This window comes from Acipenser ruthenus, chromosome 7 (genome assembly GCF_902713425.1).
Source record: "Acipenser ruthenus chromosome 7, fAciRut3.2 maternal haplotype, whole genome shotgun sequence".
Taxonomy (NCBI): Eukaryota; Metazoa; Chordata; class Actinopteri; order Acipenseriformes; family Acipenseridae; genus Acipenser; species Acipenser ruthenus.
In genome coordinates, this window is record NC_081195.1 from 14,926,615 (window position 1) to 14,949,301 (window position 22,687).

General features: G+C 36.4%; 1 protein-coding gene across 2 annotated transcripts in view; it reads right to left on the reverse strand.

Moving 5' to 3' along the window:
- Window positions 1-3,595: 3,595 nt before the first annotated feature.
- The window catches only part of LOC117415600 (phosphatidylinositol 3,4,5-trisphosphate 3-phosphatase and dual-specificity protein phosphatase PTEN), a 33,128-nt gene continuing 14,036 nt past the window's right edge, over window positions 3,596-22,687 (reverse strand). Inside the window, exons 2-10 of one of the 2 annotated variants that reach the window (XM_034026156.3) lie at window positions 18,974-19,058; window positions 16,066-16,110; window positions 15,789-15,832; window positions 15,306-15,544; window positions 14,797-14,938; window positions 11,653-11,721; window positions 8,737-8,903; window positions 8,252-8,476; window positions 3,596-7,483 (exon numbers count right to left, since the gene is read on the reverse strand). In XM_034026156.3, the coding sequence (XP_033882047.1) occupies window positions 7,298-7,483; window positions 8,252-8,476; window positions 8,737-8,903; window positions 11,653-11,721; window positions 14,797-14,938; window positions 15,306-15,544; window positions 15,789-15,832; window positions 16,066-16,110; window positions 18,974-19,058 (1,202 nt within the window). In that variant the 3' untranslated portion in view covers window positions 3,596-7,297. The remainder of the gene's footprint in view (window positions 7,484-8,251; window positions 8,477-8,736; window positions 8,904-11,652; window positions 11,722-14,796; window positions 14,939-15,305; window positions 15,545-15,788; window positions 15,833-16,065; window positions 16,111-18,973; window positions 19,059-22,687) is intronic. The other variant, XM_034026157.3, reaches the window with a different exon arrangement.

The following is a 22,687-nucleotide window of genomic DNA, read 5'->3' on the forward strand; positions in this document are numbered from 1 at the left end:
ATAAAAAATCAAGCTGAAGAAGGACGTAGTCCGAAACGTCCTGGATATATATATATATATATATATATATATATATATATATATATATATATATATATATATATACACACACACACACACACACACAGTTGCCTAAAAGTTTACATACCCGCTATTTGCAACAATGTCATTTCCCAATGTATTAAGTATTATAGATATTGTTTGTTAAACTATACTACATAGCAATGATGGCTCTTCTGAGTGTGTTGAACAAGCATTCGTCTTACCAAGTGGTAGTTAAATATCTGGTGAATTAACGGAGTTAAGGCACAGGGTACTAATATTTATGACTCCAACTCTATGTAAGTCCATTTATGGTTTTCATGATCACATGGCCTAGCCAAAATTGTGCCATAGCTTTATGTTTTCGCATATTGTCATTGATTTGCCCCACTGCCGCTGTACTTAATGCATACAGAGCAGGTCAAACATCAGAAAAACATCACACATTGTGTCCCATCCTGTGATTTCAAATCGCAAAGATTTGTTTGCGACGCAACCTCCTCCATTGAAATGTGACGGTCGCATCGGGCAGTGTGTTCCGGGTTTAATTCTTGATTTTTTTAATAAAATGATATTAAAAAAGATGTTATGCCCAAGGTGATTGGCTAGTCTTGTAATTACGCTGCATGCCTGTAAATGACCAGCCACTACGTCGGTCCTAGTGTAAATTGTCCAACCCCTAGGTATGTACTACTGCAGAATGACCAGCCCCTACGTAGAAAACGCGTAATTCATTTACATTTATTTGTAACGCATAGTTTTTATGTTTTCTGATTGGTCGAAATCAATACGCATACTAAATAACGCGTTTTTAATAAACTAACAAAGTCTTAAGTAGGTGGGGTGCAAGTGAAGTAACAGAGCGCTTAGTTATAAACAACTAAAAACTTAGTAGAGACTTTGAATTCTAACTTGGGAATGAACTTGGGTATAGCTGGTGCAACCCAGCCCTGGCGTTTTTAGAAATCACATGACTTGAGCTCAGTATTTTGTCATCCCAAAGAACCATACTACTAAAACTATCAACAAAGCTATCTGCTCACTATTTAAAATGTAAATAACATATGTATGTGCCCAATGAGCTATTGATGTAAAACTTACTGTTGCGGTTTCATTGTGAATCAGTATATATTGTTGTAGGGTATCGTACCCTTTTTGCATAATAGCAAATTTATAACCTATTCTTGCAGCAAAATATAGGAGTGTATTAAGTTGACCTGCTAAGGAATGCCTGTACCAAGTTTCACAAGATGATGGGTGATTCATACACATGCACCTTCCTCGTATCCAAAACACGCAGCCACAATCCAGTCCAATATGGCTTTCTATTTGGCATAACTGTCTGAATCATCAAAACGTGAGCTTAACACAATGTTAACAAAAACAACTTTTTATACACACTTTGAGACCAAGATCCGTTTTTCAGTTTCCATTTCTCAGTGTATAAAATACCAGGTCCCAGAGGGTTCAATAATCTCACACAATCGTAGGAAATACAGAATATCCCATAAAAATTATGAAATAAATAATTATTTAATAACAAAGACTGCTTTTCTTTATGACATTCATATAACAGACTTATTTTCTAAAAGCGAAGATTCTTTTTTGTACTACTGTATTTTACGGATGTATGTTTTGTTTTTTTGTCAACACAGCCACCAAGCATGCGTTAAGTCAAGGTTGGTCCCAACTTAAAGCGTGCAGAAAAACTGTCTGACATCTACACCAGAGACAGTACCCAGTCAAAAACAACATTAATGTGAAACATTATATTTGTTACTTCATGTGTTTACATGGCAGGCCCTCCATTTCACGACACAATAAAGAGTAACGAGTAGGTAATCATCCGTGTTGACACTTAATTATTCAGTGTTGTTGAAGAGTAAATATATGTTCAGCAGCTGTGTCACTAAAAGCGTCTGACTGTGAGAACACAAAGCGTGGCCTATTATATAACACGATAAGGCAGGCTGGCTGCAGTCATTCAAGGCCTGGAGATCTATACATTAACCATTTAAACACTGCAGATCTGTGTGCAGGCATAAGAAAGACAGCCAATTTCAAAATCACTTACATTTTCTCCAGCGTAGTTGAGGTCTCATATGTATTAGGTTGTTTTTTTTTTTAAAAAGGGTAGAAAAAAAGGAGGTGGTTAACAGATTACACCAGTATTTTGTTCGTTCATATACTTAAATTTGTGTTTTGTGTGTACAGCTATGGCCAAAAGTTTTGCTGGAAGCCACAATAGTACAGTATTGAATTATTTAAATATTGTTTTATTGTTAGTCTTTTATAAATTAGTTTAAGATTGAAACCAATTTAATATGATTGATACTCTAGTCAGCTTCTTTAACAGATTGAGCAGTTTATAAAATATCTGGCTTTATTTTATTAATCAAACACAGAATTAAAAAAAACAAACAAAAACATTAACTCATTTATTAAAGCTTTGTGAATACAGTTCCTAGTGGTTATCCTAATTTAAGACTTCTCAATTTCCCCTTTAGTCTGTAAAGTTAAATTGTAAGACAGATGGTACATTATAGTACAAAAATACAAAAAAATATTTTAATATTGTAAAATGCAGAAGTACTAAAAATCAACTTGGGGGGGGGGGAAAGAATACACAATAGGTTTTTTGTTAACCTGCCTCACTGTTCTGTTTCAAATACACACAATACCACACCACCTTTTCATTTCACTAATGCAATTAGAACGTCCTCTATTAAGTTCCTCAATTTCAGTTTTGAGAACCATATAGTAGATTTTATCTTGAGATAGCAGGATACAACTCTGCTTTCATATGCAGGGAGGTGTATTTTAAGCCTGAGGTGAGGGATATAATTATCATGCAACCAAGTAGCTGGGTGCAAGGTGCAGTAGTTGGGAGAAAAAGAGTGGGTCAATAGACTCACTGCCACCACAAAATATACTTTAACTGGCAAAGCAGACTCCAGATCATGCACTGGATTAAACCCACATGCCACACTCAAGGGAGTTCAGTTTCTTGGTCTAAAGTTCACAACTGGGGGGGAAAAAGGTGGTAGCATCTCTGTTATGTTGTGTAGCCTGCCACAAATTAAAAAAGCAACAAAATCAGTTCTATGAAATGCATGCTTTAAATAATTCAGATATTTGGATAGTGCACCAACTTAAAATAGCCGGAAGCTCTACTGTCATAATTACATTACTTACCCTCCAAAAAAAAGCTTGGACTCCACTGCCACAAATCCTGTTTTTTTAGAACACTATGCCAGGGTTTAGTTTTGCACACACAAAAAAATTACAAATATAAAATCAATACGTGTACCTCAAACACAGGTAAATTACTCACCCCTTCCAGTTGAGTCTAAAAAGAAATGCTACACCAAGTTTGAAGTGAACATACTGCACTCTCAGAGTCAGACTGCAACTCCACACAGCAATACAAATCAATCTGGTGAGAATTGTGATAAAATCCCATTTGGGGGTAAAAAAACAAAACAAAACACTACAGGAACATACCCAGGCTTTTAAAGGCCTTTGCAACATTAAAAACCAACAAATTCCATGGTGACAAGAATGAGACTTTAATTGGTTTTAAGTGGAGTTTATAACACTAAGATAAAGGGTAGTTAAACACATACAATAACAAATGGACATCTGATTTGTATGAGCATCATTACACAATTTTATACATCGGTTTGTTGGTTGTGTATTCTCAGTGCATAGCATTACACACAGAGCGACTGTTGCACAGCACAATAGTATTCAGAACAGGCTGAAATGGAATAAGGCTTTTTTTTTTTTTTTTTTTTTTTTAAATTTATTATAACAGACTGAAAATATATTGAGTATACATACTCTACATGAAAAGAAACCCAAAACTGAATGGGCAGAGCAGCAGGCAGCTCTGCCCAACACTGCAGTTAAAGCCCCTTTAATTTAGTGCAGTTCCACCCGTCCATCTGCATGCATGACAACAGTATTTTAACAGTAAACAAGAGGCACTTTGTGGCAACCACAGGCATTGTTAAAACATATTGCACAAATCTGCTGGAAACTAGTGACATGAAAACTTGCACACTGGCACCTTTATGAATATTTTAAAGCTGAAACTTAATTGTGATGCTGCCTGTGAACTCCACTCAAGTTTTATAACCTGTGCCACAGTTAATGGCCTCTAAGGCTGTCAGGAGTTTTATTTTCTGTTTTCTTCTCTTAAGGTACTGCGGCAAATCTTTCCAAAGTGGGGCTACAGACGATTAGGGATGGCCTGGGACCTAACAGTAAGCTCCTTAACAGTGATGCCCTTGAACAGTTTCATATATTTAAGCTGCTGAACATCCAAAAGTATTAAGATTACAGTCCAGAAACTGAAGAAAAGGAGAAAGAATACCTACAGAATGCATTTACCAGAATACCGTTAAGTAAATAAAAAGAAAACAAAGTCAAAGAAAAAGGCATTTGGTTCTGTGTGTGTGTTGGTTGGGGGGGGGGGGGGGCGATGCTGAGGTCGAGTACTGTATACCGACACTATATAAAAACAGAATGGGGGGGTGATGCACCAATACTATTTAGTTTCACCTCCATCTCACAAGGCCTGTTGGACAATTTTAAGTGACACTCATTTATGGACCCCTGACTGAGACCCTCAAAACCTGGCACAGTGCAAAAGCTTTTAAGAATATGTAGTGACCTTAACCCAGTCAATAGCATCCGAAACATTATATAGGTCATGCTTGGGCAGAAAAGTAGAGCAGTTCCAAAGCAGTAGAAGTGTAAGCACCATCAACATGTAAAGGCAAAGGAAATCTCCAGTAGGCCATCCCCAAAAAACATTCCATGATTTATCTAGTTTATATGGGAGAAGGGGGGGGGGGGGGGGGTACAAATACAGTACAAAGCAAACAAAAACAAATCATGAATATGCACATTGGCATTTTGGCAGGTTTTCTGTGGTGCTGGAAGATGTAAACAGAAAAAAAAAAAATCTAAAATGTATTTTATATTAAAGGGTTGGCTTGAGTCAACAAGTATATTTGCTCTTATCTAAATAAATACACTCCTCCCTCACTATAAATACCCAGGGAACAGAGCATGTAGAGTTGTACACAGCAGTGTCACATTTAGTAGTGCAAAAGGCAGCTTACAACCCTCGCCAAATGTTGCTGCCCAAGAAAGTGTTTTTGGTCTGTCCTGCACGCTAATAGGCGAGACATCTTGATTTCAGTTCTAGTGTGTAATTTTGTATTTATTTATTATAATATATATATATATATATATATATATATATATATATATATATATATATATATATATATATATATATATATATATATATATATATATAGTCTTCATAAAAGGGCATGTATAAAGCAAGCAAGAGACTTCCTGAAATCTACACTTGCACTATCCCTCCTCCAAACTGACTGAAAACATGTTAAACCTATTCATTGTCACAGACCCCTACGTTTTTGGATTGTACAAATACAAGCAAGGAGCACATTGTATTGCTTGGGACATCTTTCTCTCTCTCACACACACGTGTGTATGTCACTAATGCTACTTGCAATGTATGTTGGGCAGAGATTCTTGGCTCTTGTTTATTAGCTATTTAACATTTGCTGTTTGGCAGTTTGTAAGCACCATTGTTTGATATACAAAAGGATCTAGATCTAGTTAGACCTTACACAATAAGGCTACAAACACAGTTGACTTTGGGAGCCAAACATCTGAAATCCCAGAGTACCTAAATCAGATCCAAAGTTAATTTGCCCTTTGCCTGAAGTAGTTACCTATTCATACCATAAACCCCAATAAGGTTAATTTTCATAAGATGAACACTGAACATTGAGCACATCCTCAGTTTATTATTAACCAAGGAGAACAGTGAAACTCACTTATTACATAGAGCAATCCTATTAGGATTTGACTGTCCTGTTCTTTACCATATCTGCCAGACTCCATGGGACTTAATGCTATTTTTGAATGAACTTCTGGCTTAATACAGTTCAAATGACAGATTAGAAATCTATGTAGAACAATGTATATAAAAAATTTAAAAAAAAATAAAAAAAAGGACATGGACACTAATGCCAATAACATACGATTAGCCTTTTCAAATGAATAGTGTTAACATTATTGCAACACTGGTTTTCCCTGCTGTTTTGTGTATCATTTTATTATTAAAAAAAGAACACATTGACATTTACATGGGATACTGTTTTCCTGCATACTTAACAGAATACACAGTGGTAGAAGGAATGGAAAATGCTTAGATGCCATAAAGCCAAAAAAAAAAAAAGAAACTGCTAGACTAGAACTTCACTGCATAATTACACATTATGGGAAACAGCCTGCAAACAGCACATTAAGCATTCACAGTAGGTAAAACTGGGCGGAAAAAAGAATATAAAACGTGACCGACAAAAGCACTGGCCTTGTTTTTACAGCGTAGATGGAGCAGCATTTCTTAAATGCAATTTGTGTATTCCCTCCTCCTCCACTCCATTTAAAAAGAATCGCTCCCTCTAGCTGCCTTTTCTAGCACCATTGCTTTTTGAAGAAAAAAAAAAGAAAAGCACAAAACAAAAAGCAGCAGCTGATTCCATAATCATCCAAGGATTCATTACCGTCACAAGCTAGAAAGGTGCATTTCTGTAGCTGGAGGTGGTGCATAAACCAGCAAAGACCATCCCCCCCCCCCCCCCCCCCCCCCCCCAACACTTTCAAAATGTGCTCTTGCCATCCCTTATACAAATTGCTTCCATTAAATGTAGCAAACCTTTTTCAGCAATTCTTCTAGCCAACCGTAACATGGTCATTTGTGTTGTGTGGGAATGAAGTGGGGTAGGACATGAACCCTGGTTAGCATTTTAGCACCTACAGTTGGTGACGGAACACAACAGGAAATATACTCCTACGTACACACCAGAACTGTCTCCACCTAATAAAACTGGAATTAAATGGGAAAGTGCCATCTCATCTCTGGATGTGAGTTTCTTTTTCAACTGTCCTTTTGACACAAAAAGGTCTATACATAACATTACACAACCTTTTTCCACTGGACAAGTGTTAAAACCTTGTGGATGTATGGGGCAAGACAAAATTGGTCAGGAAAAGAGAATTGTTCCTATAATTGATAGCATTTTACTAAACACAATGTCCTATTGCCATTTTAAAAAGGTACTTGCTTTTCAGTTTATATTCAAGTTTTTTTCCTTTTCTCTTGTGGTTTAGTTTTGTTCCCCCCCCCCCCCCCCATAAAAATATTTCAGACTTTTGTTATCTGTGTATGTCTATCTTCATCAAAAGGTTCATTTTCTGGATCAGAGTCAGTGGTGTCCGAGTATCTATAGTGATCAGGTTCATTGTCACTAACGTCCGGTGTTACTGAAGTTGATGTGCTGGCCTCTGAATTTGATGACTCCTCCACTGTTTTTGTAAAATACAACTTCACCTGAGGGAGAGAAGTATATTAAGAAATCAATGGTTCCCTCTCAATAAGGAATCTCTAGTTCGCTTCAATACACCATTTCTTTGCTATTTCTTTATAAATTCAGGATTTGTAGACGGCCATAATTCAGTGTTTCAAATCTTATTTTATGAAGTCATGATTTGTAAAGGCATCCCAAGAACTGCTCAAATCAAAACAGTACTTCAAAAACAGGACCTGAAAGACTGTGTACTTGTTTGTCTGGGTTTATGATTTTGCACGGAAACCGATTGGTTTAGACCCTTGATCAGGTATTGAAAAGAAAAAGGTACCACAAAAATCCAGTTTCCTCATTGTGGTAAGTGTGTAAACAACCTACTTCCACAGGAAAAAGCATCACTTACAGTTCAATCCAAAACCGAATACAAAAAAAAAAATAATAATAAATTGTAAACCGAACTAAAGCCTTATTTTTTGTACAATGAAAAAGTATCAGCAGTTTGAGCACTAAATATTTGAATAATTTTGCAAGATGTGACCTTTGTGTGTGTTGTGGTCTAGAACAGTGGTAACCTCAACTCTAGCCCTAGAGATCTATTCCAGTCCTGGTCTTTATTCCAACCAGGTCCTAAATTAGTTAATTGCCTCTTAGCAGCTTCAATTAACTACCATTAGAACCTGCTTGGAGTAAAAACCTGGACTGGATTGGATCACGAGGGGGGCAGAGTTGAGCATCACTTCCACTAGATACTTTAAGGTGGTGTATTTAACCCTCCACGCTAATCTACTGACCTTGAAGTTTGGAGAGAAGGATCTGTTGGCTTTGTCTTTATTTGCTTTGTCTAGGTCATTTTTCGTCAATGAGAGGATAAGATACTCCTTGTCGTCTTCTCGTTCTGTACTCTGAATTCCATCAAGTTCTTTTACTCCAACTAAGCTTCCATTTTCTACTTTCTCTGAATTGTGTTCCGGTCCAGGGATGAAGAATGTGTTGACCCAGAAGTGAAACATTTTATCCTAAAAAAGAAAAAAAACGAAAAAAAAAAAAAAAACACCACACACCATGCATAAGAATATACCATAAAGAAAATGTAAAACACAAAAAACAAAACATAGCCACATCATAAATTAAAGTAATACAGGTGTACTTAAATAAAATGACCCAATTTGATTTCAATAGCTCTGTTGAAGACACTGTGAAATCTTAATATAAAAGTTTGAACTCAAGTCTACAACGGTGCATTAAAAAGGAAGAAAAAAAAAAAGTTTGAACAAACCTTCTTCATCATCTTGTTCTGTTTGTGGAAAAACTCCACCTTGATGTCGCCACACACTGGTAATGGTTGTGGAAACTCGAAAACCATGTACTTCTCTTCACGTCTTGTGTGTGCTGGATTTGAGGTGTGGATCTTCACTTTAAGCTGATAAACCACAAACTGAGGATCTGCAAGGCAAAACATGACAGACCCCCTTAATTTGATTGGAAACCTTTCTAAAGCAGCTGAAAAGACCAAGTAACTTGGTACATGGGTGAAAGTGAATTGAGCAAAAGCACCATAAAAAAAGCAGACAGACACATAGCAGAATACAATGAAGAAAAAAGTAAAGATTGAAAGAGCACATTCTTGTAAAGATGCAAAACATTATTAAAATGTCATGTATGATTAAATTAATGGCCCTATTCTGAAAAATAACGGATTTGCTCTTGTAAACAAGTTTATAACTTAGATTTTAGTCAAAACTAGGGATGGGACATGGATTAAAATGTATGCATGTACAAATTAATTTTAGGTCAAGATTAGTGGGGAACTATGCTGGGGTGTGCAATTCATATTGCCCGACACAAGATTTGTGTGAGGGACAAGAGGTTTTGCCGTTACACTTTGCCCGTTGGACAAAGTTTATTTATTTGTTCTGCTGCTGATAAAGTCCAGTCACTTAAGTATTAGCGGATTAGAAAGAAACGTTGTGTAATTTATTACATTTCTGAGGCTGTGTTCACACTGGGTCTGTTTAGAGGGTTTGGTCCACACTCTGTACAGTTCGGTGTGAAATGTGAACAAAGTCCGCTTGGGAAACGAACCACAGTCCACCTAAAGAGGTGGTCTCTGTGTTTGGTAAATGCTTGGTTCGCTTGCTAAAACTCAAATGTTAACAGCTGGACTCGGTCCTTTTGCACACAGCAAACTAACTATACAAGGTAACCTAAACTAGAAAGTAAACATTTTGCAGTTTAGATCATATTCTGAGGAAACAAGTAGAGCAAAAAAAAAAAAAAAAAAAAAGTAAAAAAAAAAAATGTAGGGGAACTACATTAGGGTTACCAGACATTCTGGAAATTTAGGACTGTCACAGTTGAGCCTTGATTTTTTGCCCCAGTTCAAAACAGTAAAATTGCTTAAATAAATAAATAACCCCGGTTTTGCTATTGTATCAGCATACCCCGCAAATAGAGTAATGTAAAATAGAGTAATGTATTAGATTGTGTGTTGGTGCCATTAAAAAAACAAACAAAAAAAAAAACCCCAACAACCATCTTATGGATTATTTGTTTAATCATTATGATTGTGTATCCCATATGTTTAAATGTAATAGATTTTTTTTTTTTTTTTTTCATCATTATTTTTTCACATTTAACATGTTTTGATTAGAGGATAATATAAAAAGAAAATTAGTTATGATCTGCAATAGTCACCCGATGTTTAATTTTAACTATTGTGTTATATTATATACTGTTATTTCTGGCCAGTGTGAGTGAATTGAAAAAAGAAAATTCCAGTTATTCCCTGTGGAAATCTGGTAATCCTAAAACTATATACAGTGCGAGAATATGAAGCTCTGATAGAAAATTTGGTAAAACACCAAAATCCAAGCCAAAACTGGACAAAACACAAATAGTAAAATATATTCTCAAAATGACTTTAATGCCCACATTAAGAGAACCATGCAGAATTGCTTAAACTGCATTCTCCTACTCTAAGCACTCTATAAATGTATTACATTAGTGAAGTACACCCCTGCTATATTAAAAACCAGAGCAATACATCAATAGCTACCATCTTTCAATATGCCTTGCAGGATATTGAAAACATCCGGTTCATACACCATATAAATGAGCAGAGTGCATTTGCAAACTGCATTGTGAACATAAACTCTCTCTTGGGGGGGGGGGGGGGGGGGTGGGGGGGGGGGGGGGGGCGAATAGAAAAAGGACCAAAAAATAAATTAAAAAAAACCCACCACACAACAAACTTTAGCTCGCATCCTAACGAACTCTGTCCCTTTGCTCACAGTGAACAAAAGCAAGCACGTTGATACACTGTTTCAAAACAAAACAAACCAGACCGAGTCCTTTTGAAACATATCCAGTGTGAATGCAGCCGGAGTCTACTTTGTGGTCAAGCCTGTACTTGTTGGGATATTAAATAAATAAAAATAAAAAACACATTAAGTTTACTGTTTAGAAGCATTTGAAGACCTCCTTTCCCCTAGCATATTGACATATTTTTAGATTTAAAACACTATATTAATTATTAATGTTTTATTGGATTAAGTCGTTATTTATTGGACATGCACAATCCAACGATTTTGTGAAACTATTAAAACAGGAAGACATTTCCTTAAAGTGTGTTATAAATTTGTTGGTGAAATGGTGTCACAGGTAACCTTTTGCGTTTCTTAAATTTAGTGAACCAGTCAAGCTACAAGGCTCGATCCGCCCGTTAAATCAATAATTGATTGATTGTGTTTTCTAGCATTTTGTCACTTGGACAACAAGTTTTTTTTTTTTTTTTTTTGTGTTTTTTTAAAAAGCATAAAAATTAATACCTAGTGCAGAGTGTACACTGATAGCAAGTCCTTTAGGCGCCTGACATATCAAAGCATTTGGGGATATTGGGAGGATATACAAAAAATGTTGTTTGGTATTACAGCACGCACACGCCCAGCGTTTAGGTAGTGCGGTTTGTCAGAAGTGTGGACGCTGCAATACCAAACATTTTTGTATACCGGATTTAGCACTTAAGCCGGTTTAAAAGGCAACTAACGGTTTAAAAGGCACAGTGTGGACAGGGCCTAACAATCTACGCAATATTATTTGCTTTGTAAGCATGGGAGATTTAAAAAACAAACAAAAAAAAAAGGTATTTATATTCTTATCCTCAAAAAATAGATTGATGAAAAGCTGATTTTACCCCAGTGCCAATTCCCTTTTCTGAAACCATGAGGAATCTGCTCACTCTTGTTTTTAACTGTAGTATCCCCTTAGAGAAAAAAAAGGAGATTAAAACATGGTCCTGGAGATACTTGCTGGGGTAGGCATGGTTTAAAAAAGAAAAAAGTAAAAATTCTCTCATTATATATACACACACACACACACAGCCGTGAAAAAGTATTTGCCCCGTCCGATTTTCTGCATTTTTGCATATTTGACACCGAATGTTTATTAAAGAAAGTTATGCAACACCCAATGCCCCCGTGTGAAAAAGTAATCGCTCCCTTACTCAATAACAGGTTACGCCACCTTTAGCAGCAATAACTGCAACCAGACGCTTCCTGTAGTTATTGATTAGTTTCTCACAGCGCCATGGAGGAATTTTGGCCCACTCCTCCATACAGAACTGCTTCAACTCAGTGACATTTATGGGTTTGAGCATGAACTGCTCGTTTCAGGTCCTGCCACAACATCTCAATGGGGTTTAGGTCTGGACTTTGACTAGGCCATTCCAAAACTTTAAAATTTCTTGTTCTTCATCCATTCTGATGTAGACTTTCTTGTGTGTTTCGGATTATTGTCTTGCTGCATGACCCAGCTGCGCTTCAGCTTCAGCTCACGGACGGATGGCTTGACATTCTCCCCTAGAATTTTGTGATACAGAGCAGAATTCATGGTTCCTTCAATGATGGCAAGGTGTCCAGGTCCTGATACAGCAAAGCATCCCCAAACCATGACACTACCATCACCATGCTTGACTGTTGGTATGAGGTTCTTACTGTAGAATGCAGCGTTTGGTTTTCGCCAGACATAACGGGGCCCACGTCGGCCAAAAAGTGCCACTTTTGACTCATCTGTCCATAGAACATTGTTCCAGAACTCTTGAGGATCATCCAGGTGCTTTTTGGCAAACTTGACGAGCATTCATGTTCTTCTTAGTGAGCAATGGTTTCCGCCTTGCTACTCTGCCATGAATCCCATTTTTGCCCAGTGTCTTTCTGATGGTGGAGTCATGAACACTGACCTTAGCCTGCAGATCCCTGGATGTTGTTCTAGGGTTCTTTGACTTCCTGGACGATTTTACGCCTTGCTCTTGGAGAGATTTTGGCAGGACGGCCACTCCTGGGAAGATTCACTACTGTCCCAAACTTTCTCCATTTGGACAATATGGCTCTGACACTGGTTTGGTGGCGCCCCAGAGCCTTAAAAATGGCTTTGTAACCCTTTCCAGACTGAGAGGCATCAACTTTTTGACCTCTTTTTCCGGAGGTCTTCAGGAATTTCTTTTGTGCGTGGTATGATGTGCCTCTAGAACCTGTGTGCCGACAACTTCACTCTGATGGCAAGGGCCAAAGTTAGTCATATTGATATTGGGCAGGGCTGGCCCAAATCAGGCCTGGTTGTTAACAAAAGTACTCAAACAGCTGACCCTAATTATCCCTTTAATTGGGTTGAGTTAACTAGGGGGGGGCAATAACTTTCACACCTGAAGATTGCATGTTTGATTACCTTTCACACCAAACAAATGAAAGCAGCACCAAACTTTGGTGTCATTTTTTTCTCTGACTCCCTCTATATACTACTACAACCAACAAAAAAATCTGACCAAATGCAATGTGAAAAATGTGCAAAAATGCAGAAAATCAGACAGGGGCAAATACTTTTTCACGGCACTGTGTAATTTATTTATTTATTTCTATATATAAATATATATTTATTTTACACACACACAGTTAAAATCGCTTGCAACGTAAAAAGTTAAAATGTAAATATAAAAAAAAAACACATGACATCCACCTTACCATCTTCTTCGCTATATAGTTTGTGCTCCATCATGATGCATTATGTACATTTAAATTTCATTAGCAATACAAGCGTAAATGTCTACTTGGCAAATATCTAATTTGCGTATCAAACAAGTGTACTGTAAATTTCAGGGTTACTATTCCATACAATTTATTTTTTAAAAGCCATCTTAGGCATGAGGTATAGCAACTTCGTTTATTTTTAATAAAAGGGGTTTGAAGAGATTTGTCGTGTCAGTGGAAATGGTTTATCCAGATTTACATTAAATCACAACCGCCGTCTCTAGTATCTCAAGGTAGCACGAGTTACATTTACAATCAGCAAGCATACTGCATGTGAGACTTTTAAACACCCTGGTGGAAGGTTGGTTTGGGTGGGGGGGGGGGTTGTTTTTTCTGTTGTAAAAGCGGTTTCTGCTGATCTCAAATTATTTGTTTAAAAATGCATGCAAAGCTGCGCAACTTGAACCATTTCAGAACAGGGCCCTTCTGAGGGAAAGAAATTCTACAAGATGCAGTTTGAAATAAAGAAGTTTAGAGCAGGGGTCGCCAACTTGTCCATACACGGACACACATGTCTGTGGCAGGGAATACATCACGCACTCACTGTATATAACTTCCGTTTTGCTGGTCTGTGGACTTTTTTTTTTTTAAATGTCCATCACCACTCTATGGTGCCGACCCCTGGTGTAGAGTACACTACACAGTTGTGGAAAATGCCTAGTAACACCTGTGTATCAAGATTCATAGCAGGCTACCCTTTGAAACCAGTAAAGAAATACATTTAAAAAAAACAAACAGGCATAAAAAGCACCAAGACAAGAGGCAAAAAGACAAAAGAAATGTCAAGAACTTTTAAAAACAATGCAAATTTCAAGAGGAATAAAAAAACAATTTTGCATACAACAGTTTTTATTTGTTTACTAACTTCTATATGCAAAAATACAGTTCTAAAAAGAAGTTTTACTTCAAGTAATTCAAACTAAAACTTGAGGTTAAATGAGGAAGATGCAGGTGAAATATACTGCCCCCCCCCCCCCCCCCCCTACTGTTAGTTTGTTAGTTGGACTTATGCATACAGTTTGGAGTACTGACTGCCAGCATATTTTTATTTTTCCCACCCTTTCATATATATGATGAAATAAAAGCACTGTATAGTGCTTAGATTTGATTTTGGGCTTCAGTGCATAATTCATTAGTCTAGAACAGTGGCTTAATTTTAGTTCTTGAAGTGTACAATGTACATACCAGTAGTAGAGATACTGCATTGCATTTTTTCAATAGGTCTGCAATCAAGCATAAAAGTAGAAATCACTTACTACATGTTCCACCACTGAACATGGGAACAGTTTCAAACACCATCTTGTGAAATAACAATGCCACTGGTTTGTAGTCCAGCTTGTTTTTCAACAGGAAGCTGTAGTAATATACATAACGCCTCTGACTGGGAATTGTCACTCCCTGAAAAACAAAGAGTTAGCATCAGATAAGACCAATTCACATGATCAATTACTGTTCTCAACACTAGTAAATATAATAAAGTGCATTTATCAATACAAGGTTTAATCTTATCCAAGGACATTCTCTAGATATTAAATATTTAAAAAAATGTAAGAGTAACCATTTCTCTCATGTCTTTTTATAGCATTAGCACAAGCATCCAAATTTTACTTGCCAAAATGTGACCATATTAAAATGGCAACAGGTCTGTATGAGAAAGTGATGCACAAGCCTGTCACCTGAAAACCTAGGCTTAAACTGCATTTTGTGAATTTCATACATAAATCTACCTCTTTCAAACAAATGTATGCAAGCTGCCACGACTGACCTTTTTGTCTCTGGTCCTCACTTCACCGTAAAAATCTAGTGCTTCTTGTGCTTTTAGAAATTTGCCTCGGTGTAGCAAATAAGCACATATCATTACACCCGTTCGTCCCTTTCCAGCTTTGCAGTGAATTGCTGCAACATGATTGTCATCTTCACTCAGCCATTGGTCAAGATCTTCACAAAAAGGTTTAATAAGCTCTAGCTGGGGTGGATTGTGGTCTTCAAAGGGGTACTGTGCAACTGGTGGAAAACAAATGCATTTAGTCAATTTCAAGCCAACACAGACAACACACTAATTTGCTTTAAAAACCTGGAATTAATCCATATGTACTGAATTTCTGAATGCCAAAATTAGTGTAAAAAGCAAATTGGGAGTATTACCTTTTTTTAATCCAGGTATTTGTTTTAATTTAAAAAACACATTAGCAACATCAGCATCAGGTTGCAATACTTTACAATTTGTTATAAATGTAAGAAAACATACCTCTGCAGTTAAATTTGTTAGCATCATAATGTCTTTCTGCGCATCTGTATTAAAAAAATAAATGTACACATGTTAAATGAAAACACTGGAAAAAGTACAACTCAGTACATTTAGGAGTTTGTGGTAGAAAACAAACACAAAGCATCCCTGGTAGCATAATCATATCAGATCAAATGGTTTATAAACATGAAGATAAATGATGAAATTCTCATTTAAATCAGAGATGAATTTCTGATAAAATAATAATTTCACAGTAATTCACGGAAAGTTCACTTACAGATTATATATCTTGTAATGATCTTTATGTTTTGAATCCAGAAACCTAAAAAGATGACAAAAACATTAGTAATGTGCATGGTCATACAGTAATTTGTATACACTCATGCATATACAAACACCCTTTTGTGTAGTTAAAAAAAGTTTAAGTAAAATTAACCAATTCAAATGTCTAGCCACGATGTTCTATGGGTCAGATCAATACCGAATGCATTCTTAAAATCACCTGGTTGTGTTGGATAAGAGAAACAGCAAATTGAATGTTTATACTGTGCTCAAGATCAACCTATGTGTTAGCATGTCACCCTAAAAGGAATTACATTACTTGCAGCAGGAGACATGCTGTACAGATTGCAGGGAAACATGACATGGCAAAATCCTAGACAGCAACAAACCCTTAACACAAGGTACAACACAACCAAGGATGGTATGTGCCTGAAACTTGGGCTAGAGTTACCAAGTTATCACAATTTAGTTCTCTATATGTAAAAAAGAGAGCGTACATCTATAGATTCTGTAAACTTTACACTAGATCGTGGGACCTCTGTGTACATAATTTACTATAACCCAAGAATGTTACCATGCCTATACTATTGTGTGGTCACTCTTCCCGTTTAAAAATGGAGGAAGTCATTTAGACAATGCAACCAGGGGTCAAGTCCAGTTCACATGTGGCTCATCTGTTAAAACTAAGTTAGTCCATCTTTAAATAGTCCTGTTTAGCATATTCCAAATATTTTTTACTACAACAATCAAAAGGGCAGGTTAACCCATTGCGGTCCTATGTGGGACCAGGTCCGACATTACAATTTTCCCTTTACTGTCCGACATCAAAAAGACATAAAACACAGGTCTCTAGTCGTTTTTTCTCCGGAAAAAGGCGAGAAAACCATTCAATGGCCGAGTGAGACTGATAGGAGCCAGAAAAAAAAAGGGGCGGATCTGAGCAATACACATAGCCCCGGCACCACAGAGATAAAGAATTTCACTGACATTTGCAGAGCTTTGTGATGTTATAGTAATAAAATAATGACTTGGATTGCATTATTGAGGAGTTTGGGGCAGCAGCGTGGAGTAGTGGTTCGGGCTCTGGACCCTTGACCAGAGGGTTGTGGGTTCAATCCCCAGTGGGGGACACTGCTGTTGTACCCTTGAGCAAGGTACTTTACCTAGATTGCTCCAGTAAAAACCCAGCTGTATAAATAGGTAATTTTATGCAAAAAAAATATAAATGTAATTGTATGTCAAAATAATGTGATATCTTGTAACAATTGTAAGTCGCCCTGGATAAGGGCGCCTGCTAAGAAATAAATAATAATAACAATAACAATAATAATACTAAGAGTGATCAGGAGAAGATTTAAAATCGGTATGCATGACTATGAAGAGGTATGTGAAATACAACAAACAAGGGGTGGGGCGGGGCTGGAGATGCAGTACTGAGTGTCCTGTTGATATGCAGTGCCTTTTAAACCTGTTTTACTGTGGAAAAAAAAAACACTTAAAACAGCACTTCTAAAATAAACTGCGTGTGCGAAAATAAATTGGACCTGACACGCCCGAGACGCACTGAATACATGGACTGCAAAGGGTTAACAGACAGCCATGCTACACTGATATGATAAAAACACTGTGGCAGCTATTTTATTTTGCTCATTTAAAGCGCTGGAGAACAAAAACATTTCCAGTACTGTTGCTGCATAGCCATGCACTTGTTTTTTGGAGTGGCTCAACTTTTCAGTTGTAGTAAAATAGGCAAATACAATGGCATTTGGGATTTAGCATTTTACTAAAAATGCACTGCTTTTAGGAATGACAATATTTTTTCAAAAATGTTTAATTCGTAGTATCTTGACAAGCGCTGTAAATTACAAATGTAAAATATAAATAGGACAATACACATTTAGTGTAAGAGTAAACTTGATTTAAGACAAAGTTAAAGCTGCATTTACACAAAAAGCTAAATATTTAAAATCTATTAAAACAATGACTTACAGTTTTTCCCTAAAATAAATATCACCTCAGTGAGGAAATTACCCAAAAGCCTGAAACCTTATCTGAGAGCATGGAGTTCAACTATTATGGCTCCCACTTTTGTATAATAAATACATCTGCATACACCCTATCCAGGGCTGCTCTGCAATTGGAATGAACCCTTTTTGCTGCTAACCCAGAATCAAGATTGGTGCCGGTCACCCTATCTGTTCAGCAAGATTATATATAGTCAAAATACTAAGATTATATTAATAGACATGGAGGGTCACAGCTGTTGCTGCAGTAGATTCATGCAATCAGTACATTGGACAAACAAACTGAGAAATCATCTCTGCCAAATATCACAAGGGACCACACAATGTTTAAATGCACAGGTGTGTGCACACTCATGTTTACTTGGTAATCCCAATTCTGACTTCTTGAGTTGGTCTTTCAATAACCTTTATTCCACAACTACTCAATATTCAAAGTTTCCATTTTACAGTTATACAATAGCAATTTAAAAGTAATTCACAGGCACTTCTGAGTTCTGTTTACCAAGCCTAGACATATGTTGCCACAAGACCAGCCAGCACTATAAGCCTCTATGAAAACCTCCACATGTATGTGTTGCTGGACCCTCTTGCTAAAGTGTAGTGGAGAAACAGATCAATGCATCACCCCACACTCAATGTTCAGTTCACACCTGTCCCTGGTGAAATAGAAATACTATAACGTCTGCAGCCATAATTCTATACATAAACCAGCTATAGATAAACCTCTATGCAATAAAGTTCACTTCATAAACCAAATAGTTTACTTGATTTATTACCACTAAAACACATGGAGGATAAGATTTCCCTACATAAAAAGTGTGTGCTTGTTAATAGCAAATATGTGGTATTAAATATTTTAAAAAAATGTTAAATCCTTACCGTACTACATCATCTATGTTGTTTCTGTAGACACCTTCAAGTCTTTCGGCAGGGAATCCCATGGCAATAATGTTAGGATAAATATCTGATTGCAGAAGTCAAAGAAAAAACTGAAGAAAACAGCATTTAATTCAAAAGGCACAAAGTACAACATTAATACAGAATGAAAGGGTATGTAATAATTCTATATGCTTCTTGGATTTATGAAAACAAAAATACATTTACATAACAGTACGACCTTAAATCTACAGAAGTGGAACAAGCCCAGCATACCACCTTCATTACACACACTGCTAACATAACACTTACTATAAAGATAACTAATACAACCCTGTTCACATGGTATTTAGGCTTATCAAGTCAAAGAGCATTCTCTAGAATAAGCCAGAATATAATATACAAGACAGTGAATATTTGAATAAGGGAACAGTACCAAAAATAGTTCGTGCTCGAGTCACACATGGATGGGGATTGATTCCAATGTGTGGCAGCATGGAGTGCACATGCAGCACCATCAAGACAGGTTTTATAGGACTACACAATAAAAGTGCCACAGCTTTTGTTATTGTATTTCTTTTATCAGCATTAGATTTCAAGTAAAAACGCACCAACTAAACAGTGCACCTATCAGTGCACTAAACAGTGTGAGAGATATTGGGGGTTCATGTATAAAGGCTGTACGGGATACTTTCAGTTAGCTGACATACAAATGTGCATAGGTGCTGGATTATTACGCAACAGTTATGATGGTGAGTAAATGTAAAAAAAATTGTTAAAATGAACAGTTGCATTCAAATAATGTAGAACAGCAAAAAACAAAAAGATGTGCATTAACAAAATGCCCTGAAAATTTAGAGAACTATTTAAAATGAAACAATAAGGTCAATAATTAAGCTAAAAATTAGTAAAAAGGTTACCTTTTTTGTGAACACCAATAAACCTACTTTCTTTCCCCAGTCAAATCGTAGAGTGCCTAAATAAGCATGGTAAATTTAACATAATAAAAAACAGTAATACAAAATGTAGAACCTAAGAGCAACCAGATACAGTCAACGAAAGACAACACATTATTCAAATTTGTCGTATTACATATTTAAGGTAACAGAAAAATAAAACTTGCCTAAAGTGCTCCCGGCTATAATTTTCTGCAGCCCGGCTGTACAGAATTCCTGGGGAGAACCCAGAAAGGGTTAAACTTTCCATTCCTTCTATTTTTGCATTTAACTTTAAACGAAGAAAAAAGGTCAAACAAAATACCTCAAACAAATGTGGTCAGACCACCCAAACAGATTTTTCCATAACCCTCCATACTAATCAAAAGGGTCACAATTTTGTATTTCAAAAAAGTATTCCACAAAAGCAGACAATTGGCTGTTTGCAACAGCTGGGTCAAAGACACACACACACACAATCTCAAATGTATGCAAACAAAATGGTTTTCCCATTTGTGCTATCACTCATTTGACAAATAGCCAAGATTCTTTTGGTATCCAAAAGATGAAATAAATACAATAAATCCTTGAAGTTTCATGATTAAGCAGTGTTAGACACTTGGCCTCCAAATTAATTATATCGATGTTTAAAATGCAACCACCATAATGACTGCCAGCGGCAGTTTTAGGTACGAGTATAAACGCGGCGGTTCTAGTGTTAAATGGGGAAATACAAAGTAAAGGGTTTGCCATGAAAAAAGGGTGCTGCGGAAGTTACTGTAATGTCATTTTAAATGTTCATGAAACACACACAACCTTTAAAGCTGAAGTCTATTGGTTAAAAAAAGAAAAAAAATGGATTGTAGCTTAACAGGAAAGCATAATCAATCTGACTCAAGAGTCTATTGTCGGACTCGAAACAAAAAGTGCTTACAATTTATTTAATCAATACACAGAGCAACTACTGTACTGCACAGCTTGTTCTACTCACTTGAAGCACAAGATTTGAAATCTCAGGCATTATTTGCACATGGTTATTTTTTTTTTATATACATGATTATTAGAAATGGTGAATTGACATGCAGCTAAAATTGGGGGTGGGGCAAAAGTTTAAACATGGGCATTGCCTCGCCAGAATCCAGTGAGTGCAAAATATTATATTTATATATATATATATATATATATATATATATATATATATATATATATATATATATATATATATATATATAAACATAAATTAATAAATAAATAAATAAATAAATAAATACAAACAAACAACCTCAGACATCAGGATTCGGTCAATGACAAGCAAAAATAACCATTTGCGATTTGAGCATTGATAAAATTATCAAAAGAACGAAATGAAAGGTTATTGTTTTGATCAAAAAGCGAAATGGAAAAAATGTCAAAACAAGCAAAGAGCGAAACACAAGTGACAACTTATTCGGTCTTCGGTCTGCTAGACCGATAGTCGGAATGAATTTCAACTGTCCGATAGTTCATTCCTAATTTGAAAACAAACTTTCTCTTTGTACAGCAGCAGTAGCTGCTTCTGGAGCTATGCAAGGCTTCATTTTTGTCAAGCTTCTGTGTGCGTAAGGGAGTTCAGTGTAATTCTACATGCCACAGCAGCAAGCCTTGCAAAAACAAATCCAGTGATTTTTATCTTAAAATAAAAACATTTAAGGCTTTTGTTGTCAAAAAGCAGTCTCCGTCTTTATTCCACAGGCACGCCACTGTCTGGTGCTAATCTGGTCTCCAAAACCTGTCTTCTAAAAGCTGGTAGTTCCATTTATGAGACTATTATAAATATTTAATAAGCAATCTTCTCTCTTTTTCACTTAAACTGATTAGACAAACATGGATTGACATGTTTTGTATACAATAGTCTTATAACATGAATAAAAAAAGAGCTTTAATAGTGTGTGTTTTTTTTATTTTTTTATTTTTAAACTATCTAAATAACAAGACAAGAACATTACGAACGTTATTTCAAACTCACTTGAAGTTTAATATTTGGGGTCACTATCCTCTTAAATTGCTTAACACGAACAAAGTTATTTATAAACTGCTAACCAAGTTCACGCAACAGTCTCTTGACACAGGGGTTGTACCGACAGACTGGTAAATTGCAAACGTAATACCGATCCACAAAGACCAATAAGCCTGACTTCCATTATATGTAAACTATAATAAGATCCAAAATGGAAAAATTACCTATATGGTAACAATATCCTGGGAGACCGTCAGCATGGTTTTAGGAAAGGGAGATCATGTCTAACTAACCTGCTTGATTTTTTTGAGGATGCAACATCGACAATGGATAATTGCAAAGCATACGACATGGTTTATTTAGATTTCCAGAAAGCTTTTGACAGACTCCCGCATAAAAGATTAATTCTCAAACTAAACGCAGTAGGGATTCAAGGAAATGCATGCACATGGATTAGGGAGTGGTTAACATGTAGAAAACAGAAAGTACTGATTAGAGGAGAAACCTCAGAATGGAGCGAGGTAACCAGTGGAGTACCAAAGGGATCAGTAATAGGTCCTCTGCTATTCCTAATCTACATTAATGATTTAGATTCTGGTATAGTAAGCAAAGTTGTTAAATTTGCAGACGACACAAAAATAGGAGGAGTGGCAAACACTGTTGCAGCAGCAAAGGTCATTCAAAATGATCTAGAGAGCATTCAGAACTGGGCAGACACATGGCAAATGACATTTAATAGAGAAAAGTGTAAAGTACTGCACGCAGGCTATAAAAATGTGCATTATA